Source organism: Poecile atricapillus, chromosome Z, assembly GCF_030490865.1.
Source record: "Poecile atricapillus isolate bPoeAtr1 chromosome Z, bPoeAtr1.hap1, whole genome shotgun sequence".
NCBI lineage: Eukaryota > Metazoa > Chordata > Aves > Passeriformes > Paridae > Poecile > Poecile atricapillus.
The window spans coordinates 6,305,984-6,330,555 of record NC_081289.1 but is presented as its reverse complement, the minus strand read 5'-3'; the positions used below and the strand labels follow the sequence as shown (position 1 = coordinate 6,330,555).

The window sequence follows — 24,572 nt, the reverse complement described above, 5'->3', positions numbered from 1 at the left end:
CCCCATAAATCACTGCATGCTATAGGAACACTTCCAGATACAGGGTATTCATGAGGAATGTCCAAAATATTCTACAAGTACCCAAGGGTGTCTGTAAAGAAAAACCCTGCACTCAAGTCTACATAGTAAAAACAGAGATTCCACAAGACATATACAGTTAGAATATCAAAGAAACATGAGATCTTTTAATATATTGAGAAATACATCCACAAGTAAACCCAAGTTAAACCCTGACAAGTTCCCAGACAAATTGAAGTAATTGAGTACTTTTTGGAAAAAGTATATGGGATGTTTTTGCCGTTCTAGTGGAGAAGCAGGAGACTCCCACAAAGCCTGGCTACTGTTCTAACCAAGAGTCAAATCCAGTTATCAAGATCTACATAGCATAAAGAGATAAAATAAGACAGCCCACTTGCTGCAGTGGGTCAGATCAGGTGAGTGACTTTCTTCTTCCAGAATCAAATACAGTTTAAGAGTGCTGAGACACAAACTTTAGTCCAAAATGAGTCTGAACTTTTGGGCCATTTGGGTACTGTCTTTTTCTTGAAAAAGTCCTGTTGCTTTTTCACACGAGAGCATAAAAGAGATTTCCAAGATGGTTCAGGGCCCAGACCAGCACTGAGCTGAGGGCTCCCTCTCAGGACTGACATTTTTTGGTTTGTTGTTCAGGACTGGGAGGACTGTGATGGATTACCTAGGACCAGAGAACAGTCATCTCCCACATGGATGCTGTAGGCATAATCATGACACAGGAAATTATATAGCTGACTAATAAAATCTGTGAGGTCTTCTAATGCCCTCTAGACAGGGGATTGCAGTGGGATTCAGCCCACTGTCCTGTGCAGATAGTTTTAAAGATGCCACTCAGGTGTGTTTGAGATATTGTCAACACAGGATCACATCTCTAAAGCTTATAAGACTTCCCTTTGTGTAAACTGACTCAAAGAACAGCCCTCTACACTTGCTGGCATCCTCTTTCTGTTATTTACTAAATCCTCCCCAAATCATCCCACTAGTAAGTTTACCTGTATCAGCTACTCTAGGAGTATATACAGCACTGAAATAAAACAACTCTAATTATGTTAAAATAAAATGACATAGGTGTTCCAGCTTGAGTAGTCATTTAATACTCAGAATGGGGAAAAGAAATACAGTGAAAGACTGCCAGAAATACTGACATCAATCTTCCATTTCAAGAGCAATTCAGAGTGATTCCAAATATAGTTGGTCCTATTAAGAAAACAGCTCTTGGGTAAGAGTGCAAACTACGTCACCATAAGAAAGAAAATCAGAAACACATGCTTCTAATGGTAGGAGGAATTTTAAACAAAGTCAGCAATTCAGCATCCTAATAGTAAAATCAGAGAAAAGAAGGGAGAAAATCTCTATGTGCCAATCCAATGCTTTCAGGGTGAACTTTGGTGATGAACTCTTGTTTGGTTTTTCAGTTTCTAGAAGGAAAAACAACTTAATGACACCAGCAGGAGCAAGCCCCACTAGGTAAGACACAGACCTTGTTCCCCAACCTCTCACAGGAGCCACCATTTGGATTCCATTGTTCCAGTTCTGTGGCTACATGGAGTGAGGAGAGGGGACATGCCAATCCCTGGCAGATTCTCTCTCTCTGCAGCCTGAAGTTTGGCCTCAGCCAGAGTAGCTGAAATCAGCAGCAACACCACAGAACACCCACTGTTCCCAGGCATAATCCAGAGATGGCACAGAGCTCTTGCTGGGAAAGGCAGGATCCTCTGTGGGTTCAGCCAAGCCTGAGAATGGAGGACATGAAAAGGAGCAACACCTTTTGAACAGTAAATCCCCATATGGGCTACGACCCCTTTCTTAGATGAGTCCATGCAGGAGGCACTGAGGAAGAGGAAACACATCTGCTGTGTAAAAGCCCTGAGTCCACACTGCACAACCACACAAGACAAAGCCCTGCAATCCACACGGGTGACCTCAGCTCGGGCTTTCTTTCCCCTTTTGCTTTGGGCCAAGATTCTCAAGGGAGCCTCGAGGAGTCATGTAACCAAGTTCAACTACTTTGAATTTTCCTATTGACTAGAATAGCATTAGATCATATTACCCATGTCTATTTGTTAATGATGAGGGCTCGTTTAGCCATGCTGGTGCTACACAGCTTGGATGTGTGTGTTGGTCACCATAAATGGCAAGAATGATGCCTTCAAGACATAAGCACTGTGGGACACACAGGAGTTTCATTCAGCAGCAATTTTCTCAGGAACACACAAAAATTCACAGAACAAGAAGTTTCAAAGTTCATGAAAATTTTTAGCTTCCCTCCTATCAACTGTCTTGTAGTACATATAAATCAGTCAGCCATTACTATTACTGTAACATAGGGGAGAACTGGCATTTCTATATGAATGCCAATAAAAGCTGCATCTTTTTGGATCATGTCATATCCACATATTTGTTGTGGCTTCATAAGACAGCGTATATAAAACAATGAAAAAGTCTTTTCCTCATTGTTTTCAGTTAGAAATCACTTATTATCCTCTTTAAAAGCAAAGCTGTGAACAGCAGCTGTTTTCTCTTCTAATTATCAAGTTTACAGCAGGCATGGGAGTGACCAGGTTGCTTTGGTCTGGAGAGATGTTTTTTGACAAAATGTATTATGCTGATTGCTGCTGCTGCATGGGAATTCTGCTTTTGGTGGAGGGGAAGAACAATTAAACAGCTGAGAAACAACCCCACGCCAATGTGGACTTTTCAAACCAGTATTTCAGCACGAGTTAATTATTGCACTCAGAGCCCAGTCCACCAAGGCCTGAATCCATTCTAGTGGCCTGCAGGGAATGGCTGCTTCACTGAAGCTGTAATGATATGTATGTGCAAGTCCAAAAAGGTTGCAGTTTAATCCCTGTTGCGTCAGCCAAGACAGGAGATATCACAAAGGTATGAAGATATTTGAAGCAGGTTGTTATTTTATTTGGTGGGAACCAAACAGATTATATATAGAAATTTGGATTAATCTCAGAAGGAGACACTGCTGGTGTGCAGAAATGTATCTGGCACAGTTCAGTGCTACTTATTTATCAGTTGTTTGTTTTGGTACAGTATAGACCTGTAATACATTATTAGATTATTTGCAAAAGCTTCCTACCAATATCCATTCTCAAAGTTATTGAACAAACTTTCAAGAAAAACAAATAAATTCTGCTATCTATATTTTTAAGTGCCTTCAAAGAAAAACTTATTAACCCTAAGAAGGCTTGCACCTATGTCTACTTTCCTGGACAAAAAAATTAAGGGGTAAGTCAAGGAGGCAAAAGCATTCCTGTTCAATGTAATACTCCATAATTTTCATTTGATAAAATAGCTGGCAGAGTAAAAGCTGGCTGTCACCCATCCTTGGGGAAATGATTTCATAGTCCACTTACTGATACAAACTGTCAGTATTAAAACTAACCCAAAGGTTTCTGCACTTAGAGAGAGAGATCTCAGACCTGGGCAATACAGCCCGATGCCCCTGATAGACAGAGATGAAGAAACATGGATGCAAGCAAGGAAAACGTTAGGCTTTATTTTGAAAACCGGTTTGACTAAGAGGCTTAAAGTCCTATAGTTGCAGAAGGACAACCCCCTTACCAGGGACATTCTTAATTCAGGATAAAATTATCTATTCTGATGAAGCCAATGCCTTATGAATGTAAGACACAGTTTAAAAAAATGGAATTTCTAATTTTAAAAAGATGATCAATGTTTCATTTGGAACAAAATTATCATCAGCATTTAATTGATCAAACTAATCACCAGGGCAGCCCCCAGACCTAGAAGAGAGTTTTTTATGTCTGCTTTTGTTAAGAGATAAATTCTGTAGAGATGTTTTTAAACTTTTTTTTCCCTTAAAAACTCTTACTGAACACAAATAAAGTGTTGTATGAGTAAGCATTACAAGAAAAAAATCAATATGTATCACAGTTGACAGTTGTAGACTTAGTTGGTCAAATAGCAATTAATTTATGCAGCTGTCAGTTCAGGATATTTTGGATATATTCCAAACACAGAGGTTGCTGTCAGGTTTAACCTGATGCAGCAGAACATGGGATAGAGTACAAATATTTCCCCATTTTATTATGGTCAGAACCAGCCCCCTTCTGCCAAACTCTGGTTTAAGTCACCTAGAACTGTTGCATTTGTGAGACACAAAATTTAATTGTGATTCATCTTCTATAAATGAAATCAGGAGGTGTAAGTTGCCAATGGAGTTGTTTTAAATTCACACTGGAGTCTCAGAGAAACCTGCCCACTGATAACATTACTGTGTAATTTCATATAATGAAGGCAAAAAATACAGCAAGATGTGTTTACAAAGCATTTTAATATGCAACTAAGAGCAAAAAACTGCTTTGGACAAGGAGTACTCAAGAAAACTGTCATTTCTGATGAGATTTCTGTTTCTACCTTCTTGAACTGACACTTTTGGAATACTTGTTTTTCTTCCCTGTACATTCTGATCCACTTAGAAATGCATATTTGATGATTTCCATAGCAAGTGAGGCTTGAGCTTAGATGCAGCTGTGTACCTGGAGGATGCTTCCAGCTGGCCAGATGATTCTTACCTTTCATTTACTTGTTCTCTTTATGCAGTGTTTTAAAAATTATAACTCTCCTTCACCACTCCAATAGTCCAGTGTTTTATGAGTTACTGATGTGGATTTTAATAGTGTGGAAGTAAGATAAAGGATTATCCGTTGAGTTGCTTGGACTATGCATCTAAAAACTTACCCATCACCAAAGTATGGTCACCCTGAGGTTAGAAACTAACTGGTTCCAAACAGCACACCACAACAGCTTAGTACAAAATATTGAATTCTGCCAGTTGATGTTTCAAGACAAAAGTAGAGAATAGAGGCAAAATGCAGAAGGTTGATAATATTTAAACAAAGGCATCTTCACTTCCCTAATGTCATGAGATGTTTAAACAGCTTTTATACTTCTTCCAAATGAAGATACTTCCATGGGGGGAAAAAAACCCAAAGCCTCTTTTTTTGGACAAAACATTCCAGATTACCTATAAAGAATCTAGGGAGAAAAAACAGAAGAGGAACTTTGCCTAATGAAGCCACCTAGGAGTACACTGAGTACATCCTTACTGCTTTTATGCACCAAGACATCCTTGAAGTTTTGAACTGCAAGCACTGGAGAAAATGCTGTCCCTACTACCAAAGCCATGTGCCTGCAAACTAGGTAACTCTTAGGTTTAAACATGTGGCTGTAACAGACCTTATGAATCCAAATTTAAAGCTGAGTCATTTATCAAACTTTAAGATCTTATTAAAAAGGCTTTATGCATCTTAGCAAGTCTTTCCTTTTAGGTAACAGACAAAGGCAATGTAATCAGATATTTGTACCACTGAAACACAATCATAACCATCTTCCTGAGAATTACACACTGGAAAATAGGCCACATCTTCTCATTCTTCAGCTAGGACCTCTGAAAAGACCCTGTTATTCCATCTGTGCAAAAGACAGGCTTCCCAGGGAAGTGGTCACAGCACCAATCCTGCCAAAGTTCAGGAAGCATTTAGACAATGCTCTCAAGCACAGGGTGTGACTCTCGGGGTGCCTTGTACAGAAACAGGAATTGGACTCAATGATCCTCGTGGTTCCCTTCCAAATCAGCATATTTGTGCTTCTGTGCCACACAGGAGCAGACACCACCTAAGGGTGACATTCTAAACTAAAACTCATTCTGCTAATTTGGACCCTTTTTAGAACTCTTTGAGAAATCAGATGTCACTTCCTTGAAGTATTTTAAAAGTTGGAGCACTGAGTGACAATGTGCTTCCATGTCCTCCTAACATGGATATGCCATTTTTTGAGATGAGTCAAGGTATGGGGTGACCTTGGACAGCAACAGTTATGCCAGGGAGATCTGGTAAACCACCACCACCACCCAGAAGAGAGGACAGCTGTGTCACCATCCAGCAATTACAGTGAAATTACTTATCATGCTATAACCTCCTTGGAGGAACACGGCTGTCTTGGTGTGCAGGGTGTGAAGTCAGGCTGAGACACAGAAATGCCACACACCATCCCTGAAGCCTGACCCAGCACACTGCACGTGAATGGAACTGTCTAAGATGAGAGAAGATAAAAAGGATTCTGTGATTACCACTTCACAGGGGATTGTTCTCTGCCATTTAATGTATTTTAAGGATTTTTTAAGATGGTCTTCATCTGTTTCCCTACATTTGTTTACATCTAAACTAGCATGAAATGCAATCCAGGCAGTCCTGGCTGCAATTCTTCCCCTGCAAAGTTTCCAGCATCTTAGTGATGAAGAATGGTGTCAGCTTTGTTTCAGGTTTCACATTTTTTCACTGGGATGAATTCTTTGCAACAGAACTATTTGCTTAACACTGAGCCAACTGCAAGTGCCAAGGCAGAGCCACCCTGTGCCATATCCACATATAGAGGGACAGATTCCCTTTCGCCTGAAACCCGAGAAGGGCAATTCATCCAGTCTGCATCGCCTTGATCCAGGAGATGATCTCATGGCTCAGGCTGATGTCAGCCTCCAGGCATGCCCAACTGTCCCCCTACCCTGAGTTTTGTAGCTCCTGGCTCCTTTCCACGCCTGCCTGCCTCCCTAGCAGGGATTCCTGCAGAAGTGCACAGCTGTAAGGGAGGCTCCACAAGCAGGCACCAGGGTCCCTCCAGGCATCCAGATCAGCCCAAAAGATGTACAGGGGCAACGATGAAGCAAATCCATGCATCATGCCAACAAATATATTCTTGGAAGGGCCCTACCCTGACACCACTGACATCAACATCATTAGTGCTACCACTGGGTATCCCACCCTAGCTGGTGGCTGCGAGTCTGAGCACCCTGAGCCAGCTTTGGGGATGCAGGGCCCCACTGAGGAGCAGGTTTTTGGATGTCCTGGATGTGCAGTTGGCAGGGTTTGGAGCATGGCAACACAGGGAGAGCAGAGTCAGCCTTCTGTCACCCCAGCACAACTGCAGGGGCATGAGCAAGCCAGGTTTTAACAAGTAAATCTACATAAAAGCTTTCTCAGAGAGTGATTACTTAATATAACAACCAGCTGTCTCTTCAATTCTTGCTGAGGCAGCCGATCTTCTCACCATTATTCACAGAAGAGAAAAAACAGGGAAAAAATAAAAAAGCAGCAAGCCTGTTTTGACTATAGAGTAAGCACCAGAGAAATTATGATACCTGACAGACAGAGATGTCAAGTGCTTTTTTGTTGTTGTTTTTTCATTTCCTACCCATCTATCCATTTCTTGACAGAAAAAAAAGAGCTCTTGCTGCTGGGGTGCAAAGAGGTAATTAGTCATTAACCCCAAAAAGGTCAATCCCACAGCTTTTTTTGTACATCAACTACACAATCTAATTACTGTCACTTTTATGTTAGCACTTATCAACACAAGATCTGAATGTCTCCTCTTTAATTCAGCTGGCCCTGTACTCTGCTGTGTAACCTTGGACGGAAAAATAATTACCATAGGAGACCATCAGTGGGCACCAGCAGAGCCTCCAGACTGGGAAACTGGAGTATGGGACCACCCAGGCCTGCAAGGGCTGTATTTTTTGACCCAAAAACAATCGTGGCTTGAATAGATGGGTCTGTCCCACAAAGTCATTCAGGAACATTCATCTGAATTAATTAAATACCTGGATTTATGTTAAGGTACATTAAACTTCTGCACGGCAAATTTTATTCAGAATTAATGTAGCCTTTGATCCTGAGTTAAATTGCACAGAAGAATTTAATAAGAGGCAACTAATGGGTTCAAAACTAAATTTGGATTCGTCTTCCTGGAGGCTATCAGGTCAGCTCTGGAGGGATGGGCATTACAAAGGTAAGAATCTGGGACAGAGAGGTTTTACAGGGAGTTGGTCAAAGGGCTGCTGAAAAGGAGCAAAGAGGTACAGTTTTTTAATTACCCCTGAAACCTTCATGTAAATCTTGAGAAGGGGTGATTCTGCCACATTTGTTATCTCTAACATGAGGAACAGCATTGCCTCCTGGCATGGAGCAAGGGGCTCCTTTGACCATCATCTGATTTATAGGAGAGCAGAAGCTCCCACACTTCCACCCACATTAGGAAAACTTTTCATTGGTGTTTTTTGTTTAGTTTTACTTTGGGCATATAGCCCTGACCTCCCAAGCTTTGCAGGAGGACACTTCCCCTCCTCTCTCCCTACTCTTTATCCCAGCAGCAGCTCCTGGTTGTAGGTGCAGGCATATAAGGAGTGAGGCAGAGCCTGGGCATGAATCACTGCCTGAACATCCTGTCTCCTGAGGAAACAGGGATGGAAAGCACTGGCAGAAGTTTAGCTGACCTGCTGGGAAGAGTTCATTCTGTTTAACAGGAAAAAATAGCCTCAGACCTCAGTAAGGCATGGATTTGATTTGTAGCAAGGAATTTAAGGACACCTCTTCCAGGGGATATAGGATAGTAAAGAGGTGAGGGAGAAGGTAAGAGATAACTAAATAGGTTAGAAATTATTTTTTAAAATCCCTGTTCAGCAGAAAATAGCTAAAGCTGAGTATGATTTGCTAGCTGGACAGTATTGCTTAACAAGACACATGTGTACATTACTGCCATTAAGCAATCAATAAACCTGGGTGCAGGGCTACACACAGTTTCTGGTTCCTCCCCTTGCTTTGCCCTGACTCAGCACTGAGTCTGTACATTTGGGCAGGTATTACACAGGCAGCAGAGAATTTCTTGTGATAAGGAGTGGTGTAACCAAATGAAAAAGAAACAACACCATCCTCATAAGCAAATCAGGCATGTTTTTCTTTATTTGACTTAAAAGTTTGGGGTTTTTTTTCCCCCTCTTTAACTAGAACCTCAGACTGCTGCTTCTCTGCAGCCCAGCTCTCCACACTATGCACTGCCTTCAAGGACCCGTCTAGCAGACGATTCCTCTTTCAGCGTGTTCACACCTGCACAATTACCATAAGTGGAAGAAATTTCCTCTCTTCTACAGCAAACAATGGAAAGGACTGCATTTCTCTTTCTGCTCAAACCCAGAACACAGTTTCTTTCAGAGCAGGTTATGAAAGACCCCACACATCAGTTCAGAAAAAGGCTGTGTCATACAAAGGTGACTGTGTGCTGTCGTTCCCCACAGACAGTTATTGGAGCTATGACAGTCCAGTTCTAGAGATCCCATTTTCTTCCTCAAACAGATTCTAAGCCATTCTAAGCATGTTTTCCACATGTCTTAATGTCTTAATTGAAGATATTAAGAAAACTCCCCTCTTGATGTGGTACCAAACACAGGTGCCCACTGAGACCCTCACCCTTCTCTGAAACATCCAAGCAAGGGGAGCTCAGCCTCCCCACCAATTTCACCGAACTAATTACTGTCTGAAATTAGGCACTTGCTTAAATGCTTTGTCAGGCCCAGGCTCCTGGATTAACTGCAGACTCAGTCTCTCCCAGCACATCACTCGACAGCGAGCTCCTTCCCACTCCGTCCCCACCCATCCGAGTCTTCGGGGAATGTTGCCATGGATTTCCACGGGACACAGGAGTCCATATTGGAAGAACCCTGTTAAGGTTGCTAGGCGTAAATATTGACTTAACGGCTCTTCCGCCTTTTTTCTTTTTTAAGAACAGATTTGTTGGCCATGGCTGGAAAAATAGAATTATGGAGTATGCATGATTCACTCTGGCACTCACACAAACATGCAGATCAGTTGGCTGGCAGCTCGGCTCCTCTGTTCGCAGAACATCGCTCCTAAAATGTGTCATTTTGTTTTGGCAGCAAGAGCGTCCAAGCCCACAGACAGAGAGATAAAATCTCCTACCTTCCATGTACTTCACATGGGAGTCACTGACCTTATGCTGCTCAGAATATTGGATTAATACTCCCAACAGCTTTTTAGTCCAGACACACAGAAAGACTGACAGAAGTTTTGGTTTCACACTAAGCCCGGCCCAGAATCCTCCCCTCTCACGCCCACTCTCCTGGGTCTGCCACCACAAGAGAGGACAGGAAAGCAACTGCAGGTAAAACTGTTTATTTGAAAGTCTTTTCAATAAAGACTGTTTCACAGCCAATAAATATTGAGACAGACAATAACTCCTGTGACAGAAGATAAGTAGCAGAGGTGAGAGGGGACCCAAAGCTTTTGGCCACTGGATTAATGTTTTCATCACCAGTACTCCATCCTCCAGCTTTTAATCCTGACTGCAAAAAATGCTCCTCAAAACATTAATTCAACACACAGCATCATTCAAACTCTCTCCCATATTGATTCTGCCAGATCTGAATGATTTGGCAGGACTGGCAGGGGGATGAACCTTCACCAGAGATGCCTGAGGGTACAAAGTATATGGGAACTGTGGACATTGATTCTGGACATGCCAGCACAATCTCTGACTGTTCCTAAAATGTGCTCACCACACACAGGGGCATGAGCAGCTCACCTGAGAGCTGGCAGACATTGCAGGGATTATATTCAGGAACCTACCAGACCTCAATTTAATATACAACTGGGGGAACTCAAGAAGAGTTGTTGCATTTCATAACAATTGGCAGAGGTCTGCCAGAAAGCACAGAGCTTGTCAGGAGGAAAACAAAACTCTAATGATTGAAGATAGGAGGAGAAAATCCAGTGTAAGACAAGAGATCCTTCTCTGAAGGATCAAGGAGTTTGCCTGTATTTTAGCCAGGCAGGGTGTCTTTGGGACTTTTATCCCATCAGAGTTTAAGCACCCTCAAAAGACATAATGCAAAACCAGACAGGGAGACTAGGATCAACACACGTGCATATTTCTGTTTGCTTTGCATCCATTTTCTGTGTCTCCACACCTTCCCCTTGGGGAACAGGGACCAACTGCTCCTTCCAGGCATCCTCTGTGCACATCCTCCAGATGAGGTGGTTCAGTGCATGGTGCATTTAAGCACATGTGGCACCTCACAGCTCTGTAAGGAAGCCCAGGGCACTGGGGTCCCACCCATTCATTAGACAACACAAGAATTAGCCATTCCCACTCAGTGTTAAGCTACAAGAAACAAAAACAAGGGCACTTAGATGGAGCTTAGCAACAGCTGCTCAGGATCCATTCAACCACTCTCAAATCTATTTTTACTGACAGCTTTTGAAGCAGAGAATTCATTGAACAGAGAAACAGGTTGATATCCCTTCTCCTCAACTGTAGGCAGAATTTAGTTTGTTATTTTCTAATTGTTTCCTTGGTGGCACATACAAATTCAATAGTGCATCTGCAAGCAAGGGTGTTTATTTTCAGAATAAAGACAATGACAGGCAAAGTTTGTATTAGCAACGGCTAAGTAGAAGACACCAGGAGATAAAAAAGGGGAATTCTCATTTAAGGTCCTAATGTGCATAGGACAAAAGATTGGGTAGATCTAATTGCATGAATTAAGGAATTTTCTGCCCACTCACTCTCCTGCCCATGCAGCTGGAATAGCACAGCCCAGGTGCTGCCTCCTCATTTCTCAAGAAATTGTTTGCAGGGAACAGAAACGTTTCACAATGCAGAAACAAGGAATAACTTAAATTATTTCTCTGCTCTACCAGCTCAGGATCAAGGCTGATGCAAGTTCTTACTGCACGTGGATATTGCCAGTATTACAACCCACACGAGTACCAGGGGACGAACCCATCAACACAAAGACTTTCAAGCTGTGGTTATTGGCCATTATTGCCTGGTTACAGAGATGGCAATGGTTGAGTTTTATGACAGGTTCTCATTAACACCACACAGCAAGACAACATGCTACATTTGTCACTGGGTTTACATTGTACTGACCCAAGGCAGGCTCAGCAATAGGAAGGCACTGCTACAAATAGTTGTAGCTGTTTGGAGCTCCATTTATGTCTCTCCACTGAAAAAGACCCTCTCTGCCTACTGAGATGTCTGGATTTGCCCTTGAACCAGCTCCTTTGATTTCAGCTGCCTGAGCTCTCCATCCAGTTAGTTTTTGGGATCAGTTTGGTCATGTGGTGCCCTGATGATCAGCCATCAGCTCTGGCATGACCAAGCACTGGGGTAAGTCCCAGTTTGGACAGAAGTGCAGCAGGAATAAGAGTGTCCCAAGAGTCCAATGCAGAGTAGTTCTGTATAGCTGTGCTACCTTTAACTCAGTGAGAAGGTACTTTCAGAAGCTTAAAACACACTTCATGAACCAATCCTAAATCATGAACAAGTCTTTCTATTTCCCAGGAGGACAGTCAAGGGTCATAAATTCAGATTCAAATATCTCAAGTCAGGTGAGATGAATCCCACCTTCAGGACATAAGATGAGGAAGAGGTAAGGATCAAGCCTCTAATAACTACAATGAATTCATAGCAATTGTGAAATTCCTTTTTCTTATCCATGTATTCCAGCCAAAGTAAGGAAAAAACACATCCCCCTTCCAGAAGTACAGAGGTACCACTCATCTGCATGGTACAGATTAACCACTGTCTCTTATGACAATCCATAGCATGTCAACATTTTAGAGCAATTAGTAAACAGACTGTTTTAAACATTTAAAAATTATAACCCTGCTCCTCCTCTCCTCAAAGCCTGTGACACAACTGCTGACATTCTTAGTGGATATTTTATGGCATCATAGACTTACATTAGCCTAAATCCTCTCTTTTCCTGCTTTGCAGCTATCTGGTGGAATTAATAAGAAAGAAAAGAAGAGCATTTCTGAAAACATTTTCAACACCATTTAAATTTGCATGATCTTGTCTGTCTGTGATGGGCTGAACAACTTTTCAGTCACATTTGTCAATCACTGTTCCTCAAATGCAAGAGTTTAACTGAAGCAAAGATGCAGAAATGAAGGTCTGGTACTCACTTTCTCAGCACTGCAATTTCATTCTCTATGCTGCTTTCCTTTCCCTTCAGTGCCTTCTTGGGAATGCATTTGACTGCGAAGAGTTTTCCACTCGCTCTCTCTTCAGCCAAAACAACTTCAGAGAATGCACCCCTGAAAGAAGGGAAGAAAAACTCTGGTTTAAAGTGGTGCTTTTTCATTGAAACCTGTTAACTGAAACACAACCACTGAATATAGTTCTTCTGGTGTCCTTTGGATGCTGCTCTTGTTAAACACAGAAATGACATTACAAACATCTTTCTTTGCCTTTAAAAACATATGGAGACATTCACACTCATGGAAAACATTAAAGGCTTACCAAACACAACAACTTTAATAAAGAACCATAGTCCAGCAGTGATATGAGCAAAGCTTGAAAATGAGAAAGTACCATTTCTCATGGACCATAGTCCAGCTGCTGACTTGGTGGATGATGTACTTTTCCCCTTTCTGAGATTTTTGGAGGTTTAATTCACATAGAAGCACAAAGTCCCTAGGACTAAGTGACACACCAGTGCCAGGAGTGCTCCTGGTTCCTCAGTCACCACAAGAGGTCAGGGCCCCCACTCTGGTCCTCCCTGGGCTGCCCAGAGCTTCCCACCACTGGATCAACCCTGATTCTGACTGCATCAGAATTTCTCTATATATACAGAGTTATTCGTCAACACAAACTGATGTGTGTAACCACTAAAGCCAAAGAATTAGATTAAATCACAAGCCTGAACATTGGCCTAAGTAGCAGCCTCCCTACGGTTACCCCAGAGAGTGTTACACAAATAAAAAAACATCATCACAGCAGCCAGCCACTAATTGCCAAGAATGGGCAGTGCCTCTCGCCCATTAGGTTATTTCATAACACTGCATTATTTCTTGCACTGTCAGTGCTTCCTTCCAAACCTCTGGACCTGACTGAGAAGAGGCCGTTACAGTCAGTGCTATACACACATTTTTTTGGTTCCCAGATTTTTTTTAGCATTTGAGCATCATTCCAACTCTGCTATTCTGGACAGATTTTGCAGTGGTACATTAGGAACATCCTTATATTCTGGAACTTGTTACTGGTTTAGCAGCAATGTACTGGACAAGAGAGAGCATTGACCTGATGAGGAATAGCAAATCATTGTTCCTATTCACCAAAACCTCCTCCTGAAGCACCCACTTTGTCCAAGAGAGATCAGATCCAAGGATTTGTCTAACCCAGTGAGAACTGAAGGATCATGTTGATCATGATACCTTCTAGTAGAAGGAATCCCCTGCCCATGGCAAGGGGTTGGAACTAGATGATCCTTAAAGTTCCTACCAACCCAAGCTATTCTTGAATTCTATGATCCACCAGCTGAAGGTTTGTGTTTTATTTATAAGAAACAAAAAGAGTCTTTCCTTTATTATTTCCCCTCATCAGCAGATTATTCTGCTCTCCTACATAGCTCTGATAAATGCTCAGGAGGGTGCTGAGCAACCAACCACGCTCCAGCCTGCTCTTAAAACGTTAATGTTTGGTCACAGCCTCATCTGGCTACCACCAACTTTCTCTGGCTTTCATTCCCCACAACTGCTGCTTATCTAGATGTTTTGTGGATAAACAAAAGAATTTCCTTTCCTGGACAGGCTCCTCCTTTTTAAGTCATGCACTTGGATGACACAACCAGGCTGCTGTGACCTCACCAACAGCTCCTGAGTTGCTAAACAGCCACATGAATCAAGTGGTATAAGGAAAAGGAAGAGGCTGCTGCTCTGGAAACAAAGTAGCTGTTTAGCAGAAATGCTTTTGTAGCCAGCAGATAAGGAAACAGTGATAGGAAGCTGATGAAAAAATACTTTTTCATGCTGCTATGCAGCAGATGTTTGACAGCTTGTCCACACGGGGCAGTGATCCTTTGAACCAAGAAATGTTTTGCCTCATTTTTACTAAAAAAGACAGACTATGGCTACATTTACGCCACTTGGAGTAGCAGAATGATTCCCTCTTTTCTGCTTTGTGTATAATCCACCACAGTATGTCAGAGCATCACAGACTCCAATTTAGGGTCCACACAACTGATCCAAATGGTTTGCACAAATAAGCCACCCAGAGTGTTTTTAATTGTGTTCTCTGCTTTCCTGTTGTAGACAGCCCTAGCCATTCAATTTACCAAATAAGGTTTTCATCCTCACCCTCATCCTTGGGACAGCCAGACCAAAAGTGCAGTAAAACCCTTTTGCTGGAAAGCTCTAAGAACTCTCAGTGCTTACCAGCTTTGGTGGCAGACCAGAGCACTCAGAAACTCACAGGGCTGCTCCCAGCTGTACTTCATGAAGCCCTTAAGTCCCATCTGCTTAAGATTTCAGCACAGCACTTCACTCCAGCTGTGCCTTGAACAGGCTCCTTGCCTTCAGTTTAATGGTGTTAGAAGCTGCAATATTCACACCAGTCGTTTACTGATCACACAGCTCTCCCAGTCTTTATGATATTATAAAAATACAAGGAGCTCCCATCCCAATCTGCATTTCATTGCTGATCTCAGACAACAGAATAGTGGAAATACTTTTATTTCCCCTCTATACAATATAGTTAACTTTAGGAAGAACCTCTTTTTCAGCAGGCTTTTCCAGCATCCATCATTTTGCTGGATTTCTTCCTCCACTTCTCAGGACAGATATGGTTTTCCTAGTCAGAAAGAGCCTCTGTGAATTTAATGAAATTTTTTTTGTGGAGCTCTGCAATACTCATGGAACTCAATTCCCTATGTCCTTAACAACCTCTCTCATTATAGCATGAAATAACCTAAAGCTCAGCTGAAGTGTTTGGTCTCATGTCAACCCCAGGCACAGACAGGGTGCTTTTTTACATTGATTTTTATATGAGGCCATGGCATGAAATTGCTAATGCTGGGAAGAGTTCCTGAGCAATGGGAGGGGGAGGGCTGAGATGGATCTTCTGGGAAGGCAGGAGGGAGATGTGAGGAGGCAGAAGTGAGGCACTATCCTGTGCACTATATATGCTCCTGTGGTCACAGAGCAGAGGAGGGGGGCAAAGCAACAAGTCAAGGCACAAAAGAAAGAGAAGGGAAGTGCTGGAAGGAAAGAGAAGGAAAGGAACAGATGCAGAGAGGGATCAGAGTGCTAAACAGAGACTCAGCAATATAGGGCAAGAAGAAAGAAAGGGTTTGAGGGAGCACCAGCAAGGGAGAGGCAGCAAAGATACTCCTGGAGTCTGCTGGAGTCAGGGAAGAGTCAAAAATAATATTGAATAGATGGGAAAGAAATTTTCATAATTTCAAACATGCAGCTGAATTCATCCACCCTTAATGACACAGTCCAGCCTCCACTAAACCCCTCTTGACTCAGGCATGAACAGGTAAACTTTCTCTCTGTCAGAGAGAAAGTTAGAAAGACTAGGCTGCTCATTCTCTTGCTAACAGCAATATATCCTGCAGCAAGTCCCCACCTCCTTAAAAAGCTCCCCAGAACTACTAGCTCAGCAGGCTTGCTAGAGATTTTTTTCTCCCCAAAAGGAATTAATGCTGCCTTTAAAATCATTGTATTAATGAACGAAGCAATTTATCTCTACAAATTAATTACAATTCTTTATTGAGGTTTAAAATGTAATTGTGCACAAAGATTTAGAAAGAAGTTTGGGGTAGGAAAATACTGCATTTTACACCGTCAGCATGACAGGACTTTTATGAAAAGACCATGGCTTCCAATAAACATTACCAAGCGGTGTTGTATGATAAAAAGGGAAAAAAACCAAATATCACACTGTGATATAGATTTTTTTTTTTTAAATCTGGAAAAGAGGTTAAATACTTAAAAATTATGATTATAAATGTGTCTGCAATGGCTGGGATGCACCATTCCCTTCAGCTGGGAAAGCATTAATTGCAACTTTCCAACATGCCCAGGGACAAAGTCTTTGCCTGTCTGAAGAGGAACTTCAAAATCCTTCAGGAATTTTCCCTGTCCCGCCTGCAGACAATAGCAAACAAGTGAAAAAGTGTCATGGCTTTGAGGAATTAGGACAGTGGTGGAAATGGGTAAGAAAGAAACATCTGCAAAATGAAACCACTTTTAGCTGCCAAAATCCATGTGCGGCAACAGCCTATTTTTGAAAGTTTTGACCATGTTATCATTTACCCTGGAGGAACAGCTCCTTTCAAACTTCTAATTAAGGCATAGAATAATTTTATGATTTAGATAATTTCCATATGAATTAGGAACAACGTAAGAAAAGAAAAAAAAAAAGAGGTTAAAGGACTTGATGAGTGACATTGAGATAATGGTAAATTCTAGAGATTGTTTGAGATGTTCTGGCTCCTCACCCCTTTGCAAACACATGGACTATGCAGTATCCAATGAGATGCCAATCTTTGAGAGCTTTGATTAATTTAAATTATTTCTCATGCATTATTTTTCTTTCATATATATTTAAAGATCAGACTTTCAAGATTAACATTGGAATATGAACATTATTCATACCCAAACAGACTGGATTTTCTATGAGAAAGTAGTGGCTGCAAGGCTAGGCTATCCTGCAGATCAAAGCAAAATAAAGAACAAGCAAGTTTTTCCTTCTTCTGTTGGAACTATAATTTAATATGAACACTTAATTTCTGAAATACAATGAACAGCATATACTGCGACAGCAAATCTGTTCTCATTCAACAAAAAAATTGCTGTGACAAAAATACTGACAAAATGAAGACAAAGCTGATGGAGGGATAAAACTTCATTTTTTCCATTCAATCTCCATGTTGAGCAGTTTTCCACTGCATTAGCAGGTGCTCTGTCACACTAAGTCAACAGACATAGCCAGGAAACAGATATCATGTTTTCAGGCTGCATATAGCTAATGTTCTTAATTATGATACAATTGGCTTCCCATGTGTACTTTGCCCTGGCCAAACTAGGGAGGGAAAAAAAAGTGAACACTCAACATCTGAAAAATATACCATGTCCATCCACCCTGAGACAGGAGTCTGACTGAATCAAAGGGAAACCAACCAAACTAAAGCTCATTTCTGTAGTGTGGCTTTGGCAACCACACTCAAATTCTGCTTCTTGACTCTCCAAAGATGACCTTGAACTGCACCACAAACAGAGGGAAAATGTCTTTGTTAGCATTTTCACAGCTTCTTCCGTGGGCCTCAAGGAGTTAACTGTGGGATGAGCTCAGGCTCTGTTTAACACACCAGGAAGATTCTGGTCCTGCTTTTCCACAAAGCCATTTTTCTGCAAGACTCATGTTCTCTCTTTCAGTTTTGTTTTTTTTAAATTTTCTACTCAGATGTTTTTGTAAACACTTCTTCACTCTCCTCACACATCATCCAGGTGCGTCCCCACACAAACCAAACTAAAGCTGGAAATAAAAATTTTCATTCCAAAGTCACATCCATCAGTGTTCTGACAGCTGCATGAAAATGTATTTACAATTTAACTTTCAATAGATTGGTTATGTCCGAATGCAAAGTTAACACCGAAGTGTGGAGAGAGTTTTTAGCCAGTCAAGAGGAAAGAAGGACTCTGGCACTGTCCTACACATTGTACAGGAACCAAATTCTCAAGAACTGAATATAAATTCATGGCAAAAGCTGACTAATCTGGTTGCAGCCATCTATGCTTTAGAGCACAAATACTTTTTCTAGCTATTTTCATTCATCAAACACACAGTTCCAACCCTGCAGCCCCTTCTATGGCAATGCTTCCTCTGCCTGGGCAAGAGCACAACAACTGGGAGGGATCACTGTATTAACACTGGTATTTTTAGCCTCCGTACTCATTTAATTTCCACTAAGCCTCCCAGCCACAACTGAAAATGCTGTTTCCTACCTTGGGGCCCCACGAGTGCCTGCTCTAACACCAGACATGGCCCTGCCCTGGGCTGTGTCTGACCCTGGTTCCCCTCTCCAGGGCTGATCCTGATCCCTGCCCGCAGTGATGATCCCATGGAGGTGCCTGATGCCGCAGGCTGGGGCTGCTATTAACCCATTACAGATGATGAACAGCACCTCCCACTGTGCCAAAATGCTCCTGCTATGCCCTGATGGACACTTCAACAATGGCAAGGGGTGCCCACCTCTTTGCTGGTCATTCCTGCAGCAAGAAGCTCCTTTCTGGAGCACTGACACCTTGCTCTGTGCCCTGAGCCATTGCCCCATGCCCATTCCCTCTGCATTTTGTCCAAGTTAGGAAGTATCTTAGAACCACTGTGGGCTTGCAGTGAGCAGCCACAGCGTGGAAGGACCTTGGGAGTCACCGTGCCCAGGGATGGGCAGCACATCCCAACTGCAGACTTTTCTTTCCAGTCATTCTGCTGCTTCCCCTTTAACAAAATATTTGGGAAGAAGTAACCCCACCAGTACCCAGATCTCTGCTGGGGCTTGTAGCCATGACCTAAACAGAGCCACCCAACAGTATCACACCCCTGGTAGAGCTTCTTCATCCACCACCTTATGAACCAGTTTGGTTTCCACCTACCATTTCAGTCTGCAACAGGATGAGCAGCACAAAGCTTTGATCTTTGTAGCCACCAAGAATTTTCCTATTTGTGTTGATTTAACTTCTATTTTTTGGGGGTAATATTATCTACAGTTACAACAGCTTAGTGTTTTGACAGCTTTTGTCACCAGAGTTAGCTGCAAGGATTTTAATGCCCATTTGAGGCTTATAATTTCTTCTAGTTTAGCTCCTCACTATTTAATAATCTCAGGGAAAAACTAAAAAGAGCCCACCCACTAAAAGAACTAGGATTAAGATTGGAAATCCTTGTCAGCTACTTATAGGAAAGCTACTTAGAGGAAAGAGACTTCTATGAAGCCAGAAAACACCAATTTAAAGTTGCACATCATAAAGCATGAATTTATGACAGTATAATCAAGGTGGTTTCCTTCACAACCCCAGACCCCCTTCACTAGAAGGCAAAAACCCCTTTAGAGGGTAACAATCATTTTCACTCAAGGAAAACATCCCTGGAAATGATGTGAACCATTCTGTAGCTGGAATTAATTCTTTACTCTGGGATGAATTCCAAGGTGACAGCAGGGCATAGCACACACCACCAGCACCTCTTGTCACTCCAGCTCACACACCAGCAGGGTGAAGACACCAAAACACACAATCAGGAAAACTTCCAGGCAAGAAAAACCATCAGGTGCAGAGTAGAACGAGGCATGCAGGCTTCAGTGAAATAAAACTTGGGTTCAAAGATGAATGAGCTACACAAAGCACAGAAATTAAGCCAAAAAGGAAAGTTTCTGAAGAACCTCTTCCCTTTCTGAGACGAACTAATTTGTTTGAGCTGCCTGGTGTATGCTAATTTAATAGGATGCTATGCAGTCTGTTCTGAGACAGTGATGCATGGATGCTAAAAAGGGAAACTGGCCCAGCTCAGATCCCCAGTCATGTTTGTTATTACAGTCATCTTCTTTCCTGAACTGTTTGCTCCTTTCTGATTAATTCTGACCCCTATTAGAAAGGGAAGTATTGTCTTTAAAGGCCTATTACATTTACATTACATCCTCTGTGGCAGTCACAGTAAAGCTATCAAGAAAAACATACACTTCTCTGTGCTGAGACCTTCCTTCCATTATACACTTCACAAATGAACTGTTAAGCAGGTTTTTTTCCCCACTGAGGATCACTTTCTTTCCAAAGTGAATATTTTAAGTACCGTTTTTTCCACTTTCATCTTATGAGTCAAAAGGAGCTCATCATCTCCCAGGATTTATCTGATGGAAGCATTCTCACAAGAAAATAACCTTTTTTTCTTCTAGTAATGACCTCAAACCTTTCTAGAGGCATAAGTGATCTCCATAATTTTTTTCTTCAAAGCATTTCCCTATTCTAACACTGACATATGCAGGGTCTATTATTCCTGCAGATCTTATCTGGCCATATAAAGTAGATTACACCAATTTAAAAAGCCTGGTTCTTCTTCTTCTTCTTTCTCCACATGGAAACCCAAGAAAAGATCTGGCCCACTGTGCAGTTCTCCAAGAGGCTGAATCAATTATGGAACAAGTAGACGATATTGTAGCAAAGCAAAGCCAGGCAGACACTGCAGTTTTGCTTCCAACAATTCCCACCTTCCTTCTACAGAGGTCTGTAGTGAAGGTGGAACTATCCACCCCCTGAAGATCAAATAATTTTGCAACTGTGACTAATCTATGGGAAACTCCCATTTAGCCAAGAGTTTCACCTAAAGGTGTCTGGAACTTCACAAATCCAAGATACAAAAGTCTGCCCAGCATCTCATTCATTCAAGTGGCATTTCTATCTCTACAAAATAAAGCCACAGAGTCAGTTCTAGTAGCCTTCCCCAGTGATCAGAGGCAAAGGACTGGATAACCTGAGCTGTGATTTTCAAACACCAACCCTGACTTTCATGAACTGCACTGCCCATTCCACAGGTGAGGGACTTGAGGAACAGGAACCCCATGGATTGATGTGGCACCTGGGGGCATGGTTTGCTGGTGAAGATAGCAGAATTAACAGCTGGACTCAGTGGTCTTGGAGGTCTTTTCCAACTTTAACAACTCTGTGATTCTTATTTAATTTTTGTTACTTAAAAGCTGGAAGTTTTCCATCATCTAAAAGTGTATATTCCTGTTGTACTTTGAAAAGCATCTCCAGCAGATGCTTATGTCCTACCCAAAATTAATGACAGCACACTGTATGTCTGTAAGATCCTAAGCCCTGTCAGCCAAAAACCCCCTGCTCCATTTGCTGCATGCCTTTGGTCACAGAGATCACTTGAGATGCCCAGACATTAGTGCAGATGATCACAGCATGGCTCCTGCCTATTCTAAGGGCAAATTTAGATTAGTTAACCACACCATGAAACAAGTGCACATCTCCTAGCATCTGCCTTTTCCACTTTAATCCTTCAGATCCAGTGTAGAGCCCCAGTCAGGAAGCTTCTCCATGAATGTGATGAGCAGCCAGCAAAAGAGGAGGCCACAGGGTTCAGAGCTGTCACAAGCACAGCTGAACAACTCCCATTGTCTAAAAGCCCTTCTGTGCCTCTGTGAAACTCTAATTGGCTTGTTCTCATCCTGATGTCTCAGCCAGTCCTGCATATCCATTTTAAATATCTGGACTAGAAATGATGTGCATTTTGTATCCTTGCCCACTCCAAGTTGCAGATTATAAATAAAAAAAAATAAAAATTAAAAGAAATAAAAAAAAAAAAAAAAAGGAGAGAGAGAGAAAGAGAGACAATTCAGTATGGTGGAATACAAATGAATTGTTTTACAGTTCAGAACTTCGCTCTGGTAGGAAAAGGCACTGCAGGATGTTCAGAGATCCATCTGCAGCTTTACTCCCAATGGCCACCCCCCAAAGCACTGGGAAGAGCTTTTGCTTTTTTACTCCCCAGCCTCTTCACTCATGTATCCACATGCGGCTTCATGCCTGAGCTGAGGTACATAACAAAACTCAGCAAACTGGTTTGCCTAGCAACTGGCAAGCTTGAAAATAAACACTGTGGCAAAGACTATTTCAGTCTAACTGTACACAAAGTTACCAGGGCCTTTGCAACTCACAATTACTTCTGCAAAAAGAATTGCCACACACTTTCCACATGTGCCACCCTCGGTCATTGTCATGAAAGCTCTGCAAAAAGGGGGTTTCTTCCATCTTCTGCCGATGAGGAATTTCTCCATGGCTCCATTTTTATCATGCTGTGTTGAGACTAACTGAGGTTACTTGCCAAATAGACTCAGCACCAGCACACCTTTCCTCCCATAAAGTCATTGTCACGATCCTCCACACTGCTCTGCAGGCACATCTTTTGATGTCATGGAGTTATACAGGGACTGGCAAAAATGAAACTCCCCAGGGAGATGTGAAGAGCCAGAAGCTGTACCAGCTTCCATCCAAATCCTGCCCAGCCTAAGCATGGGTCCAGGTGAAGCAGGGAGCCAACAAGGCCTGGCAGCAGTGATCCTCTGATCTCATCCCATGCTTTAACAGCAGAGAAGGGCAGTGACCCCTGTAGCAATCCCATCCCCTGAGGATGGGGGCCATCACTGCATTCTGCTGCCTTGCCCATGTGATGTCAGAGGACAGGGAATGAGGGAATGAGCCCTTTCAGCATGGCAGAGCTGCATGAGAGCAGCTGAGCATGTCAGAGAATCACAACAGAGAAAAGGTGTTCCCTGCATTTCCTTTGAAAGGACAGACCTCCCTGCCCAAAGAGGTCAGTCTGGTCCATGGAAGCAACATGTTGTTGAGATGGTCCATGAAGACATCAGCAATGGGACAGACATTGATATCTCTGCCACACTGCTCATAAAGTCTTCAGATTCCTGCTTTAATAGCAACTCGCATTCTTCACAGAGAACAACCCTAATGTATTTGCCAAATTTGCTGTTAAGAAGGAGACTGAAGTCCTACAGATCTCCCAGGGCAAGCTGCTGCTCCTGAGAGCTTCACTTGACTCTTCACACTTTCAGAGTCATGAAAGACTGGGACTGTCCACAGCTCCAGCACACAGTAAAACACATGCAGAGCCACGTACTCATCCCTCAGCCTTCTCCTGCCATCCTCCAGGGAACAACAGCACAGGGGGAACCATCTCAGTGCCCCAACCAGCTCACAAACACCAACCAAAGCCAACTGCTGCATAGGGATGTCCTTCTGTGTTGGAAAACTTCAGCAGAGACAATCTGACAGCAACGCTGATTCCCTTTATCTGAAATGTAATCACAGCACATTATAGTCTCGTAATACAATGAGGAGTTTCCTAGGAGATGACTGCCACGCGCCCTGACTGTTTTTAAAATGAAGTTTCTCAGATCTAATTTCCATCTCAGGTTGACAGACTACACACACACATTGACAATGCCACCACTGTGCTTCCTATCCTTCATGTGGGTCCAGATAACCCAGCCCAGACCTTGGACAGCAGGGACAAGAGGCACTGTAAAATGGCCCAAGAGCTGATGAGGGTAGGAAGAGGAGAACACAACTCTTCAAACCTGACAGCAATAATTTCTGTGTTTCTTTGGAAGCTGCTGCATAATTTCATGGACAGAAAGGAAGCAGCATATTTTCCTCCCAGGTGACCTACACTCCAGAAGTTTAAAGGACCCAAAAGGATTGCAGGAGAACATGGGCAGAGCGACAAGGAACAAGCAGGATTGCAGGAATATCTCTCCTAATGTAAAGGTTCTCTGAGAGCCAGTTCCCAAAAGCACTGCAAACAACAGGCCACGGGCAGCAGGCTGAGGAGCCAAGCTGTGCATGGTCCAGCTGGCAAAAGCTGCCACAGGTTGTGTGGGGTACAAATGTGCTCTGGTTGATACACTAGCCTACTGAAGAGATGGGCTACAGAGTATTCAAAACAGGTTAAGAGATGATTAAAGAAAAAAAATCAGAAAATATTTCAGAAATTTGGCTTCCTGGGGAGTTTCTGTTTATTGTCATTGAAAGGGCTTGAAGGGGAAGATGGGTTGGACACTCAATGCTGACAGCAAAGGCACAAGTTGATCCCTGGAATTTAGGAATAAATCAAAACAAGACAGCATCTCTGCCCACCATGCTCATATGGGGAGGTTCACCATGAAGAAGTAACCTTTGAATCCATTAAAACATGATCAGTCAAAAGGATGTACATGAAATAGTTGGAATAGCAGAAAAAACATGGCACCTCCTTGGGGAAAAGTTTTGTTTTCTTCCAGGGGTAGGAATTTAATTTTAACAAAGAGCATAAGAAATGAAGCTCATGTAGCACAAGACTTCCTCCCA

General features: G+C 42.4%; 1 protein-coding gene across 1 annotated transcript in view; it reads right to left on the bottom strand.

Moving 5' to 3' along the window:
- LOC131572913 (calcium/calmodulin-dependent protein kinase type 1D) overlaps positions 1–24,572 on the bottom strand; it is a 210,314-nt gene that overhangs the window by 106,365 nt on the left and 79,377 nt on the right. The window contains exon 2 of the mRNA XM_058826346.1: positions 12,828–12,959. Coding sequence (XP_058682329.1) covers positions 12,828–12,959 — 132 coding nt within the window. The remainder of the gene's footprint in view (positions 1–12,827; positions 12,960–24,572) is intronic.